The 17,870-nt window shown below is 38.9% G+C and overlaps 4 protein-coding genes across 6 annotated transcripts; 2 read left to right on the top strand and 2 right to left on the bottom strand.

Moving 5' to 3' along the window:
* The first annotated feature begins 851 nt into the window (after positions 1–851).
* Positions 852–4,072, top strand: LOC112453372 (chromobox protein homolog 3-like). The gene is made up of 4 exons (XM_025014107.1): positions 852–1,808; positions 2,440–2,686; positions 2,771–3,089; positions 3,187–4,072. The coding sequence occupies exons 1-4, from the start codon at positions 1,443–1,445 to the stop codon at positions 3,212–3,214; spliced, it is 960 nt and encodes a 319-aa protein (XP_024869875.1). The 5' UTR covers positions 852–1,442; the 3' UTR covers positions 3,215–4,072.
* On the bottom strand, positions 4,065–5,208 carry LOC112453373 (60S ribosomal protein L38). Its single transcript, XM_025014108.1, has 5 exons — positions 5,138–5,208; positions 4,926–4,960; positions 4,680–4,740; positions 4,475–4,597; positions 4,065–4,132 (listed from the first exon to the last, which is right to left on the bottom strand). Exons 2-5 carry the CDS (start codon positions 4,926–4,928, stop codon positions 4,092–4,094), a joined length of 228 nt encoding a protein of 75 aa, XP_024869876.1. The 5' UTR covers positions 4,929–4,960; positions 5,138–5,208; the 3' UTR covers positions 4,065–4,091.
* Positions 5,209–5,693: 485 nt separating this feature from the next.
* Positions 5,694–7,566, top strand: LOC112453375 (BAG family molecular chaperone regulator 2). The gene is made up of 3 exons (XM_025014112.1): positions 5,694–6,249; positions 6,631–6,743; positions 6,838–7,566. Exons 1-3 carry the CDS (start codon positions 6,060–6,062, stop codon positions 7,072–7,074), a joined length of 540 nt encoding a protein of 179 aa, XP_024869880.1. The 5' UTR covers positions 5,694–6,059; the 3' UTR covers positions 7,075–7,566.
* Positions 7,567–7,806: 240 nt separating this feature from the next.
* LOC112453374 (ras-related protein Rab-23) lies at positions 7,807–15,097 on the bottom strand. 3 transcript variants are annotated; one of them, XM_025014109.1, is made up of 7 exons: positions 14,561–15,087; positions 14,342–14,456; positions 11,203–11,324; positions 10,306–10,468; positions 9,988–10,067; positions 9,720–9,913; positions 7,807–9,634 (listed from the first exon to the last, which is right to left on the bottom strand). In XM_025014109.1, the coding sequence occupies exons 2-7, from the start codon at positions 14,372–14,374 to the stop codon at positions 9,504–9,506; spliced, it is 723 nt and encodes a 240-aa protein (XP_024869877.1). In that variant the 5' UTR covers positions 14,375–14,456; positions 14,561–15,087; the 3' UTR covers positions 7,807–9,503. The 3 variants fall into 3 exon arrangements, with proteins under 3 accessions (XP_024869877.1, XP_024869878.1, XP_024869879.1); XM_025014110.1 differs by having other exon boundaries at positions 14,342–15,088; XM_025014111.1 differs by having other exon boundaries at positions 9,545–9,913; positions 14,561–15,097.
* Between the last annotated feature and the right edge of the window lie 2,773 nt (positions 15,098–17,870).

The following is a 17,870-nucleotide window of genomic DNA, read 5'->3' as shown; positions in this document are numbered from 1 at the left end:
ATAAATATCGGGAGAGAAATGTTGCCGACATCAAAATTGGATTGAGTACAATTGGCTCGCTGTCAAATCCATGTTTAATACCCCCGAAAGAGCATAAAACTCATAATAATATCACGATAACGTCATTGTAACTTTATTCATCACTTAAAAGTTACCTGAACATATCCAGACAACTTTTAAGTGATGAATAAAGTCATATTGACGTCATCATGATGTTATGATACGCGAAGAAATATAATATTCTCGAAAAAATACGTGAATTTAAATAGATTGAAAAGAATCTGTCTCTTCTCTACGGGCTTAGGCATCTAATTGTTCATATTGGAAATCGATTTTCAATTTTTTTTTTTAGGTTTGAGACTCAAATTTAACTTGTGCATTGCATTTTTTTAATTGTACCGAATGCTATGAATGCAGAGACGAATCTCGCATATACGTAATCGTTTCAATCGCGTATATATTTGCTGTGATAAAAGGTGTCGCAGACTCCTTCGCGTGTTACTGTCTACCCGGGCATGTTACTTTCATATTATATACGTTATTTTAACGTATGTAACGTAAATGTAATGTAACGTTTCATAAACGTTTGTAAGACATTTTGAAATAAGAAGTAATAGTGATATGCTACCACACTAAAGAGAAATGACAATACATCGTCTTGTACAATTATCGAACAAAATGTCGCTAAATATTTCTCGTAATAAAAATCTAAAAAAATTATTTGCTACATGATCACATAAAAGTAAATTAACTAGATACAACCTCTACATTAATAAATAAATTCCTTTACATATGCAGGTGATATTTATGTTATATGCTTTTAACATATGCGACATATTGACGCAAATTTAATAAAAATGTTGAGGGCCCCAAAAACGGCTCTCATCCACGAAGCGTCTTGGCACGGGCCTGTCGCAGTAGATCACATGATCGATGACGTATTGACGCATGCGCACGAAAGTCCCGCCCGAAGAGCGTTCTCTCTGATTCGTAAATGACTGTACCAGACTGTAGTTGACTGTACCGCGATACTCTGCGTGGCAACATACGCGGACGTGCGTATACTCGCGTGCGGTGGAGGGTGTACCGGTGTAAGAAGCTAGAATGCGCGCGCACTGTTACCGAATACGAGCGTGAACTTCCTTGCAGCAGAGCAGCTCGAGAACACAGCGGGAAGGGATTCGTGATTCGTCGGCGTATTACTCTCGCGAGCGAGCGAGCGAGCGAGCGAGGTGAAGGCCGGCGGAGCGAGAGAAACACCGAGGGAGAACGCAAAGGGGCTGAAGAGAAAAAGGAGGGGGGGAGAAGTGGAAGAAGAACAAGGAGGAGTGAGAGGTCCGAGCGGCGAGTGGTGCTGTCGGCGGTCGCGGAAGGAGATCGTCGTCGAGGGAATCGTAGAAGCCGAAGGCGGGCTGCGCGCCAAAGTGTACCGTGGAGGTATTATGCGTCGGCTCGGCATGAAGAACAAGCGTAGAAAGTCGGAAACGGCGAGCGACAGCGAGGCGGAGGAAAATGTCGGCGCACGCGCGTCCAGCGACAACGGCGAGACGCAGACCGGTAGGAACAACAACAACGCACAAAAGTCCGCCACGAAGAGACGCTCGTCGCGCGGTGCATCGCTGCAGAAGCCGGTGGCGCAGGCGGACAACGACGCCGAGACGGCGGATGCCGTCAACGCTGCGTCGGCGGAGCCAGAAGAGCGGGAAAACGGCGAGAAGAAACAGCCTCCGAATAAGCGCCGAAAGAAGGAGGATCCACGAGCGTCCACCTCCGCCCGCGACAAGTCCGGGCCTGAGGACGAGTATGAGGTATGGCGGTGTTTATCTTACAGTTTCCCTCCATTATCCGCGTCCGCGCGTCTCCGATCGCCGGTTACGCTCGGAATTTGGATTAGCAACGCGAGCGAGCGATCATATATCGCGGAGAAATCAAATTTTCTCTTTTCTCACGTCTAAAAAGCATTTTTGCTTTTCTCGCATAAGTAGCTGCCTTTCGGGACGTTGATTAGGTTGTTGCATCGTTACATCGACATCGACGACGTCGACGTTCGCTTTGCACGACGATCATTGGTCAGGCACATGTCCCCTTCCTCCTTTTTCCATCCAATGAGTGTTACCGCGCGGTGAGGAGCGCGCGAGATACGTGAAGTTAGCAACAGGGATAAATAAACACTTTACAATGAAACAGAATATCCTAAAATTGGTTGTATTTAAAAAATTAGTGCTTCAAATAAAAAGGTTTAAAAAGTTTAAGAATAAAAATTTATTACCCAAGTTTTTGAAAATTTTTTTACTATTTTATTTTGTTGAATTTCCGTGAATTTTGAGGCATTTCTGTAATAGGCTGACTATAAAAAATATTTTTAATATCAAAAACCTCAAATACTTCTTCTCTCATGTGTTAAAAATGTTAAGAACATATGTTTTTTTTTTCTTTTAGGTTGCAAGACTCATCAATATTCGTACCATTAAAGGTCGTCGACAATTTTTGGTAAGGTGGAAGGGATATGGAGAATCCGCAGACACTTGGGAAAATGAGAAGGATTTGAATTGTCCTACGTTGATAGAAGACTTTCTAATGGAAGAAAAAGATAAGGAAAGAGAAATGAGGTCGACGAAAACAGTATCGGCCAAAACAGATAAATCTAAAAAGTCTAAAAGTATTCCCAAGAAACAAACAGATAATGGTACGTTATATCGTCGTTTATTATCATTTTATCGTAAAACATTTATTGTAGAAATAATCTCACGCATTTGTATCATTTTTCTAGACGAGCAAAATAACAAAGGCGATAAAGAGACCTCGAAGGAATTTGAGGTCGAGAAAATAATTGAGGTACGTTTTAAGAAAAATGGCACAAAGGAATTCTTAATTAGATGGAAAGGATTCAGTACAGCCGACGACACGTGGGAACCAGAAAAGAATCTGAATTGTCCAGAACTCATCGCCAGATTTATGCAGAAGGTAGAAAAAGCAAAGACCTCCGAAATGCGAGAACTCAGAACTAATCCGGCACACACTAAACGATACACGTTGTCGACACGCGACCACGGAAGAAGATTATCAAAACGTAACAGAGACAAGCAAAGGTACTTCATCACTTCCAATCGACTACCGTGTGTACAATAGTCTATTTTGTATTTTAATTACATTGTATTAACAACAAAAATGCATATTCTTTTGCAGGGCGACTTATCATGAATGTGATGACTGAAGAACATCGCAGTCTCAACATCTTTATTTTTAAAGAATAAATATAAATATATATAGTCTGTAGTTTAAAAAAAGAGTGAAAGATAATTTGAGAGGAAAAAAATATATCAAAACATGAATAATTTGCTATTACAATATTAGAAGCATACAGCGTATGCACGTCCTCCTCGAGGAAGTGAAGGCTCCGTGTGAATAAGATGCGTATATATATATGTATATATATATATATATATATATATATACAAAGTTCACACATACATACACATGCAAGTGTTTATTAATGCAAAAAGACTAGAGTTTTCAGGATATTTATATTACCAAACGCGATTTGTGACTTAGTGGTTTATTTGAATGTGTAACACAAAGGGAAAGGTTTATATTGTGATTTCTCGCTTTTGACATCATAACGGGCTAAGAGAGCCGAAAAACTGAACGAAAGAGATGAAAAGAATAATTAAAATTTAATAAAATGTATGAAGTGTAGGAAAGAGAAAGTATTACTTTCTCCTGCGTGACGTATGCGTCTTGAAAGATGTGCACAGAATATATAAGTTATGTTCGAGTAATGTCGCATTTATTATTCTACATTACGGTTACGACATGTATTCACAAATTTGAAATCAACAAAAATATTTTGTATTTGAAATCTTTATCCATTATCTTTAACTACTACTATGTAATATTAATTTTACGATGTAAGGTGCAATCGTAACATCTTTGACAGATTTTTAAAAAGATAGAAGCTATCGGTACATGTACGTCCCAATGGAAAAAAAAACTAATTTTGTCGAAACAGTATAAAGTTCTCATTATAACTTTAGCATAAGGAAATTAAAAGAAAAACACTCGTGTTTAAGAAGATAATTTATTTAATCATTTTACACACGTTCACTCCTCTTTACCTCCTTTACTTGCAAACCTAAAAAAAATGGTTCAATCATATACTAAAGTCTTGAAATTTTTTAAAAAATTCAATGTATATTACAATTATAAGCGAGCCCCCGCACAATGAAAAATATAAAGAACAGATATTAGCGATTAGGACCAAAGATTCGGGAATAAAACCAGATGCACAATGAAAAAAATGGGCAATAGATTTTTAACATCAATTGCCTGGCGTTGTGCACGGCAAGGGCCTTTAGTTCTAATCGCTAATGTCTGTTCGTTCCTTATATTTTTTATTTTACGGAGGCCCTTAGAAAGCACTGTCATATCGTTAATCCAAACTATAAAATGTAATCGCCAGTGGAGTTTGTTATACCTGGTGGTAAGGATTGCTTGAGCTTCTCAGCCTTTTCCTTATCTGTGATTACGAGGGTATACAGAAATCGGGAGCAGCGAACCTTGAACTTAACATTGTCAGCGTTCTTCTTGATTTTCACAGCTGAAACAAAAAAAGCAGGGAAATTATACGTGCCCAAAACTAGACTCACAGGGAAGATACGTTTGAATAAAAAATATTTTACACTTTGCGTCCTTCCTCCTGGCTTTCAGCAGAAAGTCCTTGATTTCTTTGATTTCTCGCGGCTGGAAATATAAAACAAAATATCATTTATGCACCTACCGATTTGACCAAAACTCAATTTTGAGGTTACGTTGTCACAGATATGTTATCTTGACATCAACCCAGTGAAATAAAGCACATGCTTTTGTTCATATCCAAAAATGCGTAAAATGTAGCCAAGTTAAAAAAAGTTAAACAACAGACTCACCATTTTTTGTGATTTGTTAGGATAATTAGATCGACCTGGAACAGAATAAGATTTCGATGAGAAACTTATAACGAAATGCAAAACGATTCGGGACACGTGAAACGATGTGTTTTTTCGAGCGAGCGCGAAGTAACATTTTTGCAAAACGATAAACGATGACGAACGAACGATACGGATACAAAATAAATTCTGCAAGAGCACGTTATACTCACTCCAAGCGCACGCTGACGTAGAGAGAATGAAAGAAAGGGAATGATGCGAACACCAGCGACAGTCGCGATCAGTCGGCTTTGGTTAGGTTTCGGACGCCAGTCAAATCAGCAACTAAATTCGAAATAAAATCCAGGTAATAATTTTAGGAAGAATTTTATAGGGGTTGTACAATTTCGACGGGAATAATTTATACAGATGTTGATGAAAATAACAAAACCATATTTGCATTCAAATTTCTTAAAAAATGGAAATAACAATTTTCGGGACAAATCAGCTGTTTCGTCGGTAAAGTAGGAATCCTTGGAACCCAAGGATCAACTCCGTTCCGAAAGAGAGAAAGAATAAGAAAAAAGAAGATGAATACAGCCTCTTTCACGATTTAAAGTGGAAAGAGGGGTCAAAGTAGACGAACGTAGCTATTTTGAGGCGCAAGCCGAACTGAAATGACATATATTAATCTATATATACATATCTAGATCAATCTAGACTAATCTAGAATCCATATAAATACATATATATTCATGGACTGCTCAGTTATCTCGTTCATATCGCCCAATATCGGTCTCGCGCCGTGCAAGAGGAAACAGCCGGCCGCGGACGTCGCGCGTTTGCAACTTTGCAGTCGCGAGATATCTTGCTTCCGGTCTTTCTATTGTACTTATTTACGCGTCCGTTTCGCGTCTGATCGAGTGCGAGTCGAGCCAGGCGCGATTGGAGCTGGTCAGCTGGAGCAAAGCGTACACGCAAACATTTATCGTCAAACGTAACGGATCTCGAACAATCTCGACGCAGCCGCGTGAGCTGACGGGGATTCGGACAGGCGCGCACGCGATCGTGTTCCGCATCGACGTCGTCGCCGAGGGTACCGATTAGGCCGTCTCGTCTCGCCGGGGGAGTCGATGCTAGACGTGGAGACGCAGCATGGAAAGCACGGAACAGCCGAGCAACGAGCAGAAACCGAAAGACAGGTTAGTCGGCCTGCTGGACCACATTGAGGCTCACGTAGAGCAACTGCGAAAGGATGCCGCCAGGCTCATGGAGGAGAAGGATGGCCTGCTGACGACCTTGGACACCCTCAGGAACAACGACATGCTGTTCGCCCTCGAGGAGCGTGAGTAGACTTAATTTACGTTGCCACGATTAAAGGAAGACCCAGAGTATTTCGGTCTAACCGAAATTAGAATACTGAGTGGTGCTGGGAGAAGAACAGAATGAGAAAGAGAAAGAGAGAGATATTTTACTCCTTGAATGATAGGTATTATTTAATCTGTGATAATATAACATAAATATTAATGTATGTTGTCTGTGTTGTACCTAATAATTCTTCTTTGACCGTGGGAGAAAACAAGTCTGTAGAAATGTTTAAAATAATGGGATAAGTCATGTATGGGTTATTTATTAAGTAGAAAATCTGTCATATATACGTTCCAAATTGAACATTGTTAATTTTCTTTGAAACAACATTAAAAATACTTGTCATATTTTTATCCAGCTGATCGGGACGATATCTTGAGGTATGCGGATAGATTGTCCATGCGCTGTTCCACTGTAGATGTATTGGTTACAGTCCAACGGGATCATGTTCAAGAGGAAGCGTTGCATCAGGTATTTGAAACTCGATTACAGTATCCCGTAAAGGTTATTCAAAGTATAAAGTAATTTCATAGTCCAATGACTGATCAAATTATTGTTGAAATAGGTTAACGGCCTGATCGACAGCTTAGTCATAGGCTTGCGACAAGATCCAAACAGCACTCGGCAGCGATGCGCAGAATTCATGAACGCATGCTCCTCCCATAGCATAGGACATTCCGATAAAGTCTTTGAGACCGCCATTCTCGGATGCACGTTGGATGATCAAAAGCGAGTCAAGAAGAGACTGCAGGGATTGCTCGATTACATCGACAAGATGCACATCTTGGAGATGACACAGTAAATGACACAAAGAGATTACAAGGTGGATTAAATCTGCCTCTCATTTTCCATATAAGTTTCGAGTGGCGAAGCTTTTCGACGGTCTAGCGCTGTTAGCGAATCAAGAGACATTTGGGAAAGATACATTCTTTGCGCCTTTTTTGCGCGGCTAAGTTTCCATTTTTCTTCCACTTCGCGAATAGCCACCTCGAATGGAACGCTTGGCTGTGTACAGAATGCACAGTGATCGATTGGATTTAATCTTGCGATGCGAGATCGATTCTGGGCGTTTATATGATTCGTGAACATATTTGAAGCACTTAGCATTTCGGCACTCTAAAAAAACTTAAAAAAAAGGTCTTGAAAAAGCGTTCGATAACATTTTTCAAATCTGTACCGTTTTCAAATAAAGAGGAATTTCTAGAGAATGTGTACTGCAATTGTAGACGTTTAAATACTATGTGAAGGATGTAATGTTGAAAATATGAAGTAAATGGGCCTCTTTACACTCTCACTTTAATAGGACCGTGTATTTATTTTGTGAAATAGCAATTATTAGTTTTGAGTGTAACGAGAGCGGTTCAATTATCTTATTTCATTATCAAAGATTAATTCTTCTTAGATGATTCAAGATGGTCTGTTAATTGTATTCTTGGATTAAAAATCCCTTTTTTTATTTCTTTTTTTTGTTTATGGGACCTTTTCTCAAGATTTCATTTATCAAAGATAGTTTTTACTTGTAGCAAAATGTACAAAGATTTTATTGCATTCTGTAATATTACAAATAAGTAAAAATACAACATTAGTTATTAAGTAACTTATTGTAAACGCTATTGCCTTAGGAAACTGTAATTTACACTGTGCTTAAGACTCCCATTTTCTCACTACAGTAGAATTGAATTATGATTGTCAGAAGAGAGAAGTGTGAAAGAAAAAAGAAATTCACGTTGATTTCTCACTTTTGGCGTTTTAATTCAATATTCAACATTAAGGATGTTCTGGAGAGTTTATCAAAATGCTACAAAGTTGATGAAAATTTAATACCATATTTTGTATTCTCTTTCAAAGCTCGGGGCCAAATTTCAGAACGATTCACAATTTAAATAAAAAGTTATCAATTTTTTAATATCCAAGTTTTACCACGTAACTTTAAAGTGTATCCAAAACTAAAAACATTACCCAAGCGACACATCGTAGTCAAAATGACATCATATTGACCAAAAAATGATGTCATTTTGACTGCGATGTGTCACATGTCACTTGGGTAAAAAATGCTACCAACATAATATTGTATACAAGTACATTAACAAACAAAAATATAACAAAATTTGAAATTACAAAATTTTTTTTTTTTTCGAGATTTTGAAAAAAGTAGTAACAGTTATTTACAGTCACTAAATCTACGTTTTTTACATTCTATTAGATTTGCCGTAACTATTTATATACATTTTTTTTCTTTGGATCTTGGAGAATTAAGGCCCGGGCACATAGAAAAATTTAAGCAGTAAGGAAATCAACAGTTTGGATTTGCTACCGCTTACGTTATGTCTTTTAAGTTCTTGACTGTGATTGGCTGATTTGTTTATTGCTTAAGTTTTTCTATTCCCGGGCCTTTAATATCAGAGTTTTTAATATTTTCTGCTTTGGTTGAGAAATACTTTGGAAATACTTTGGAAATACTTCGGTTGGAAATACTTTTGATTGAGACGGTGTTTCCAGAACATCCTTAAAGAAATAAAAGCCTTGAACCACAATACATGTTTGGAATGCATTTTTATTTCGTTAATTTGAAAATTTTGCAAAAAGTTGAGCAGGTCTTGAATTATTATAGAATTTGAATAATCTTAAGTAATATCGACGCGCTAATCTGTAAATAACGATTATTATATTACTATTATTGTCGTTGTCATTTAATTAACGCTATATTCATATCGACATTAAAATCTTAATTTCTTAATTTTGGTCCTTGAATGCGATGCAATTTAAATATTAATAATTCACATAATATATATATGCCTATATATAGATATGATAATATGGCGAGATATTTACAAATTACGCGTCATATTCGTATTACATCGCTATTCCCATTCGCACTTGCGAGTACGCGTAGTTGCAGTTAATACTTTACGATTAATCTTCTTCCATACCTTATAATCTACAACCATTTGGTTAACGTTATGAGCATAATTATGGTGATTATTCCTATTGCATTTAAATTGACGTGTTCTCAAATGTTATGCGTCCTATGTGTTCTTATACACGAAACCGTCGTAGGCCGTTAATTAGAATACAATAGACTTTGCATTACCGGACACTGTAAATCACCGTCCGCGTTTACGCCTTCAGAGAATAAACTATATATATTTACAAGACAATCGTACCTTCGACGTTTTCATGTGATACTCGGTGCGCGATGTAACGCTATCGTACATACATCACGAGATACAGCTACAAGAGTCTACAAGCGTTTTTTACGAAATTTCGTTTCTTATGACTCTTTGTTTTGCCACCGGGCCGAAGGATTATCGTTCCGTTGCCTGCGTTACGACCGCACATTGACCCATCTGGACTAAACGCACCTGCAAACCAGAAAAAAATGCAACGTCATTTATACTGTAGACCGTAGACTACGAGCTTCTGCAGAACTATTGAATCTAATCGTACTGATGACGGAAGGAGATCTAGGCTCTGCGGAATATAGTCTCAAGTCGTCTTGATAGTCATCGTCGGAGCGACGCATCTCGTGCAGGCATCGGGACGCCAAGTGTCGGAAGACGCTCATTACGCCGATATCCTCCTTCACGGACGTCCGCAGGAGTTTGCAGCCTAAGGCGCGGCTGAGCCTCTCGGCTTCGTCCCTGTAATATCGAGGGCTTCGAATACGAGTTTTATTTTAAGGAAACTTAGTGAAAACTATCTAGCGTATACTCACGGATCGATCACGCTCTGATCGACGAGATCAATTTTATTTTGCACCAGAACTGTGGGTATTTCTCCACACTCGTTCTCGACCTATAAGAGAATATTTTAGGAAAATTATACAGTGTCCAAAAAAACCGAATGTGTCTTTAATAATAGAGTTTTTGCATTTGGAATCGATTTTTCTTTATTAAAAATGTCAAACCCTTAACAAAGTTGTCAAATAATTTTACATATAAATTTTAGTAAGCAATGGAAAGTTTGAAGCGAACTAAATTTTAGGGGAACCGAATGAAAATTATCATTCCTCTACTAACTCACAGATTTGTACCTTAAGTTTCCACGAGGGAATAGCATCGAAAGAATCTCTATCGGTAGCCGAATAAGCGAGGACACAGGCATGGGCGCCGCGGTAATAAGCCGCGGTTATCGCATCAAATTCTTCCTGTCCTGCAGTATCCCAGAGCATCAATCTTACGTCCTCACCGTCAACTCTGTCAGCATAAACATATATATATTCATTTATCTACATATTTATTTGTTATTCATAATCCTGATCCTAATTAATCTTAATTATCTATATTTCTAATTTATGGGAATGTATATACACATACATGATCTTTAAGAATTAAAGATCAAATTATTATTGCGATTTATACGATTGTTAGGCACGCGAAGAGCGACTAATCGCAAGATAGGCATAATTGAAGGATGGATCATGCACACATATGCAGCGAGATAAAATTCCTTTCTATGTTTGACCGACATTACATCGATAGCCAGATGTCGAGAGGGGGATACGAGAAGTATCCCACGGTAGCTCGCGCTGGCACGATTAAAATCGGGTTTTTCTCAGGCACGTCGCTCTCGAACTTATACACGCATACGTAGCGGTATGCGATGATCAGCAACGAATAATCAGATCAGTAGACATAATATTCGAATCAATTTAATTTCTCTGTATTAGCATTCGTCGACTACTTAAAAAAAATATGTGAGGCATTCATGCACAAATCCCCTTTTGCTATAAATGTATCAGAAATTTCTATCTTCTAACGTCTACGACATTCCTCAATACAGTTTCCCTAAGTTTTAAGTCTTAAAGATTTAAAACTAATAAATAGATTGTAGATTTAATCCACTCTTGCTCGGAATGCCGCGTTTGTGTCAGATCAAGTTAATTTTGAATTGAAACGATTCGACACGTTTACCGAGCAATTATACTTACTCGATCTCACGCTCTAGGAAGTCGACGCCGATCGTCTTCTTGTAGTCCCTCGTATAAGTACCTTTGCAAAACCTTTGAATCATCGACGACTTCCCCACGGCGCCGTTGCCCACTATCACCACCTAAACGAGAGATGTTAATGTTATTGTTCATTCATCAGTAGTTATATATTATTCTATTAATTAAATGGTTATTTTAAATTAATAACCATCGAGCAAATGATCGAGGTTCGATCGATCATGGCCCAAACAATCTTTGCCAAATATATACGATGGCGCGTCGCATGAGGAAGTGGGCTACATCGATAAAAATATATAAGTCCATAAAAAAAAACCGGTCGCCGAAGGCAATCTTGCTTTTACCGTATAGCTTAGGCCTTTAGGCCTTATAATTCGAAGCGACATGTATAGCTCACGACGGAAGGAATCTCAGGAATGTTCGCATACGAAAAGTGCTGAGGCACTCAAACATCGAATGTCTAATCTGTGCTGGAGTTTTTCCTGAGTTCCGCACGTGCAGCCTTATCTCGATTCTCGACTTATCCATCCTGATATAGCTGTAAACCGCGGATAAATCATAATATTCTCCGCGTTCGACTGGTTTCCAATGAATATACCGAGAGAGCGAGCGGACCACATGGCTTCTTCTCTACTCGGCTTCGGAATCACATGGACGGCGATTTCTCGTGTAATTAGCGATTGGAAATGCCGTCCGGCAAATTGAATAAATCAATAGCGTGACATTTGTCCATTCATTTGTGGGCTTTAACGGAACTTGAAACTCGCTCGTAAAGATATGCGACGTAAGAAAGTTGCGGTGGTCATCCCACACGATATCTCGGTCAAGGAAAATCGTATACCCGGAAGAGATGCGATTAAAAGAATCATATATATTCGGTAATTCGGAAACACGCTGTATAAATAGTGACAAGAAAAAGCGTAGTCTCCGGCAAACAGGCGCGTACGCGATGAAAACGCGAGTAAGTACCGTTACCGGCAATCGGGAGATAAGCAGAGATCACTGGAGCAGCACCGAGCTCGCATGCGCTTGATGCGGTTCCCTTTTTTTTTTTATATTTGCCACTTTAGCGCGGCTGCGATTGGAGAGATTGGACGCAGCGCGTAAACAGCCTGAAGACAACTCCATCGCAGAAACTTCATTTTCGGCATTTTTTTCTCTGTGAATATATCGCGTACGACTGATTCGTAAATCAAAAGTTTATCCTCGCTCTTCTCCGTTTTCCTAAGTCGCCTGGATTTTAAGTCTCAAGCTCATTTGCTTCCCAAATTGCCTAAAACTGTTATTTAATTCTTTACTTATGTATCACACGTATATAGTATATGCATATGTGGTGATTTCCCGCTCAACTCTCCGACCAACCGGTTAACTACACGCCGGCGGGTTCTACCTCGCGTGTGTTAATCACCTGCGAAATTTATCGAGTCGCTTCCTCGGCGAGATCGCGAACTCTCGGTGAGATGCTCGCCGAGAACTTCGGTAACTTGGGCATCGATGAATTTCGTATTCAGCTAAAAAAATGCGATCGCATAATAGAGTTTGCAGAGTACAAATATTGCGGTGCGGACGAATGAGCTGATACGAGTGTTGCGAATAAACGGCCGAATAAGCTAATTTGCGTATATATAAATGTAACTGTGCTAAATAATGACTTAAGAATATAACCACATTAAAATTATTATATTGTACTTTAGTTCCGGTAGTTGGAATACTGCTCTATCGTTTAATTTGAACTTTTTACTATATAATCACCATCGTATTTTAATTGAATCTGTGCAGCCCAAATTCTTACGTATGGTTGCCTACCGTATAAGTAATCTCATGTCAATCACTTGTCATGATATTACTGTGCTATATTAGAAAGACTAATGCCCCTTTTCACCAACGTCGTTTAACTTGAACCTTAGTTCAATTCACTCTTTGTCTCTTTCTAACAGTCTCCCTTAGAAACAGACAAAGAGTGAATTGAACTAAGGTTCAAGTTAAACGACATTGGTGAAAACGGGCATTAAAATTTATTACCCTTAGAGAATAGGAGATTGATCTTTGACCTTACATTCATCTTTAAGCTTTTCAACTACTTTATTGATGGTTCGGATTTATTAAGAAATATCAATGTTGACATTCCAACTAGAGAGACTTAAGTCAATACTCCATCTTTCATATCGGACAGCTCCGTACTTCATATATATAGGACAAATTCTTGGATAAATAGGTTGATGAACTCTATGAATAATTATTACAATAGTGTAGATTTCTTTAACGGCTCTGTATCAACTTCCAAGCTAAATCTTACTCGATTACTCTCGTAATATTAATTAATAACTCAATAATACAGAGTCTCGGAGTGATAATAAAACACTCTTTGTATTAGATTCGTATAATGTTCTCTTTTTCTTCACTGTATGCTAAAAGGTATTTTTTCCCACTAATAAAGATTATTATTATTATTATCCAGGAATGAGCATCTCGATAACGGTTGTGTTTATACATAAATATCGCGAAGAAAGCGAGCGTTAATTCTCTATTTCTTCTTTTTAGTTAAGAATGAAAGATATAATAATACAGATGTATTTCTTCAGAGATTTTCAGTATTCGAGTCCGGTCTTTGAAAAATTCCTTCTAAATTGTTTCGTCGAAAGAATCCCTGAATATAAGAGGTGATATTGTTAAGTCTAGAATAAGACACTCAATGTCCATCCGCTGAGAATTATTCCGGTGGGAAGTGATTCGTCGCGTCGCGTCGAGAGCGAGCATTAAAGGAATGCCTTAGATCCGGTGAATAAAAAAATCGGCGAGGTGCGGCCTCACCGGGAGATAGTAACCTCGCGCGTAGCACGACGACGCATCGTGCCGCGACGAGGATGCGAGGAAGCCGCTTTCCTTTCCGGCGCGGAAAATCGCGACGGAGGCGCAAATAAGAAGAAAAATATGCCCTCGTTCCTCTCGCAGCCGCGCTCTTTCGCATTTTAACGAAACGAAGCGCGAACGCGCACTCGTGAAATTTGGAGAAACCTATAGATTGAACCTATAGATTGAAGCGAGAGAATAAGTGAAAAAAATCGCAGCAAAGTACGAAACTAGAGGGAACGGAAGAGGAGACCGGCGGCCCCGCGATTACCTTGAGTGATATCTCGAGCTCTTCCTCCCTCATTCTGACCGTAAAAGGCGATTAACATAATATCCCAGTGCAACGCGAATCCGTCCTTCCATCGATCGGATGTGCGCGTAGATCGCTGTTGGCATGTGAAAATTTAGCGTTTATTCGAAAGCAGCGTGGATATATCAAGGAGGGAGAAAAAGAGGGATCTCTCTGTCTCTCTCTCTGTCTTTCTTTCACCTCCTCTCTCTTCTCGGTATTCCCGAGTCGATGACTTTGCGCCTCGGCCGAGTCATTATTCAGAGCTCCGACACACACGGCGGCGTCGCGCCGCGTTTCTTCGCATCGCGCCCGCGATATATTATCACTTTCTCGTATTAGGAAAAAGTCTTGCTCGCCGAAACGAAACGGAACGGAACTCGCGCCCGCGCACGCCGCGATAAAAGAGAGGAGAGCGGTCTTTCCTCGCGCGCACGACGTGCTGCAGAGTGTGGTGTGGTACGGAACGGAACGGAACGGAGCACGCATGCACGCACGCATGCACGCACGCACGCAGGCATGCACGCATCACGCACGCACGAATGCGCGCCGCTGACCACCACTGGCCGACTGAAGAGAACACCTGTATGGCAGGAGACACCTGTCGCCGACGCGCGCTTGCGGATCCTGGTGATTTTGTGTAGCTAGTGAATCCTCGTGTATAAGACACTAGTTGAACTTGTAACTCTCTTCGTTTATACATGTAAGCGTCCAATATTTAGGCACGCATTGTGTCCAATTGGAAATAATTTCAGTTTGTATTAGCTCTTAATTATATTCTTCTAATACTTTGTTGAAAGTTTGAATGTTCGTAGTTTATGTAAAATATCAGTGGAAAGTTCGCTTGATATTGATAATAAAAATAATGTCTGTATCGACGGTCGCATTAACTTTACCGGCGGCAGTGTAATTTTAAGATTCAAAGTTTTTATTTTGAAAACTAAAATATATCAATAAAATATAATGGGTAAGAGATAATATTCACTCTCACTAAAATTCAAAGGATCGACTGTGATTTCATAAATTTTTTAATCTGTAATGTCGATAGTTATCAACATCGACAAAACGAACGATATTTTAAATACAGTAGCACTACTGTAATTATAAGAGTATGTAATATAATTATATTAATAAAAATGTATATATATTTTTTTTTTGTAATTTTTTAAAAATTTATAAAGTTAAAATTAATGATATACAAAATATATTACATGTATATACTTGTCTTATACATATATGGATAAATCATACCCGTCCAAACCCATTCCCACATGTTGCATTAACCAACATTTAACCCTTCGTAGTCACACATGGGTCAATTTGACCCGCCCTCATTAGGATCTAAATATCAGCTATATAAATACCAATGTTAATTTGCATTAAAGAACACATATAACAACGTTAAAATAAATGTATTTCTAGAAATATATGTCCTGCAGTCGTTCGTTGCATTTCAGAGCTCTACGTTCCCGCCGAGCAAACGCATACGCAGCTTCTATTTTTTTCTCGTTATTAACTAATATGTAACAACATTTTATAATTATTTATCGTCTAATCACATTCGAGAGAGCATGCCTCGCATTAAAGGACACATAACAATGTTAAAATGAACGTATTTCTCAAGATTTAGTTGGTCTCGCGTATCGTATTTCGGATCTCCGAATTTGTCGTCCAACGCCGCCCGTCGGCATTCGCGCACCTACCTCTCTCTCGTTGGCTAGCATTATGCAACAGCTTTCTATAATTTTTTATCGTTTAATCTTATTCGAGAGAGCCTAATTCGCATTAAAGGACACATAACAATGTTAGAATAAACGTATTTCTCGAGATTTATTTGGTGTCGCGTGTGGTATTTCGGAGCTCCGACTTTGTCGTCCAACGCCGCCCGACGGCATTCCGCCTCTACCTCTTTCTCGCTGGCTAGCATTATGCAACAGCATTTTATAATGATTTATCGTCTAATCACATTCGAGAGAGCATGCCTCGTATCAAAGAATACATAATAATATTAAAATAAACGTATTTCTCGAGATTTATTTGGTGTCGCGTGTGGTATTTCGGAGCTCCGAATTTGTCACCCATGCAACGCCGCCCGTCAACATTCGCGGCTACTTTTTTCTTGTTATCTAACATTATGCAGCAACATTTTGAAACTCTTTAGCGTCTAATTACATCTGAGAGAGCAAGTCTCGCATTAAAGCATACATAACAATGTTAAAATGAATATATTTCTCGAGATATATGACCCAGTGTCGTTCAGCGCATTTCGGAGCTTCTACAACCTTTCCGCCGAGCCGGCCGAGCACGAGCACTGCATTAATTCGTTAATTCGCAATAATAGTTTCAGTTATTCATACATATAGAGTACATATACATATAAAAAGTAATTAATAAAAACGTTATTAATTTAACAAACAATAGATATTAATATTAAATTATTATTAAGTAATAACGAGAAATATATCGTGCATTCGTTTGACGCTTGAAAGATCATAAAAATTATGAAAAGAATTTTAGGTTATGAGGAAAGCAAGAATCTCGAGTTTGGAGTCATCTGTAATTCCTCAGAAATCGCTCCTGTTACGCGGGAAGCATGTTGAGCGAGGAGGTTTTAGTAGATATTCGAGCAGCGGCGCGCCTACCCCCACTATTACCCATCGCCATTTTGGAACGGTGCGCCGGGCGCGCGACGAGGATGCCCAGCCTACGGCCAATCAGAGCGCTGGCAGGTGTGCATAGGAGGGGCAGTAGGCTCCCGCGCTCTGACCAATAGCAGCGTGATTACGAGGAGGCAATGTGGGGTGGCAAAACCCGCGCTCGGAATACCTCCGTCAACCTCCTTGCCTAACATGCTAGCCTGATACATCAGGAGTAAATTTCCGAGATTTCGCGGTGCGAAACCTGAGTTTTATCGCCTACTTTATCATCCGAATTAATTCTTTTATTAACTTTTATTGTCTTCTAACGTCTCCACTGATGCATAATTAAATTCTTGCTATTTTTTAATTATTATTTTAGATTACAGTATTCTATTAATCTAATATTAATATAGTTATTTAATTCTATTAGTATAGTTATTAATTATGTTCTTTTAAATAATTTATGCAAACGCAAAATGCGGCAGAAAGTTTCGCATACTGAAATGTAAAACGTATGCAACAGCATTTTAAAACTCTCTATTGTCAAATCTCGTTTGAGAGAGCATGATTCGCATTAAACATATTTCTCGATATTTATTTGGTGTTGCGTGTGGTATTTTAGATCTCCGAATTTTTCGTCCAACGCCGCCCGTCGGCATTCGCAGCTATACCTTATTTTTCTTGTTATCTAACATTATGCAGCAACATTTTGAAACTCTTTATAGCGTCTAATTACATCTGAGAGAGCAAGTCTCGCATTAAAAATTAAAACATACATAACAATGTTAAAATGATCAGTTATATGTAGAGACGTTAGTTAAGACGATAAAAGTTAATAGAAGAATTAATTCGGATGATAAAGTAGGCGAAAC

The sequence above is a fragment of the Temnothorax curvispinosus genome, unplaced genomic scaffold, assembly GCF_003070985.1.
Source record: "Temnothorax curvispinosus isolate PA1 unplaced genomic scaffold, ASM307098v1 QBEX01004269.1, whole genome shotgun sequence".
Taxonomy (NCBI): Eukaryota; Metazoa; Arthropoda; class Insecta; order Hymenoptera; family Formicidae; genus Temnothorax; species Temnothorax curvispinosus.
The sequence above is the reverse complement of the archived record's forward strand: the minus strand, read 5'-3'. Positions and strand labels throughout refer to the sequence as shown.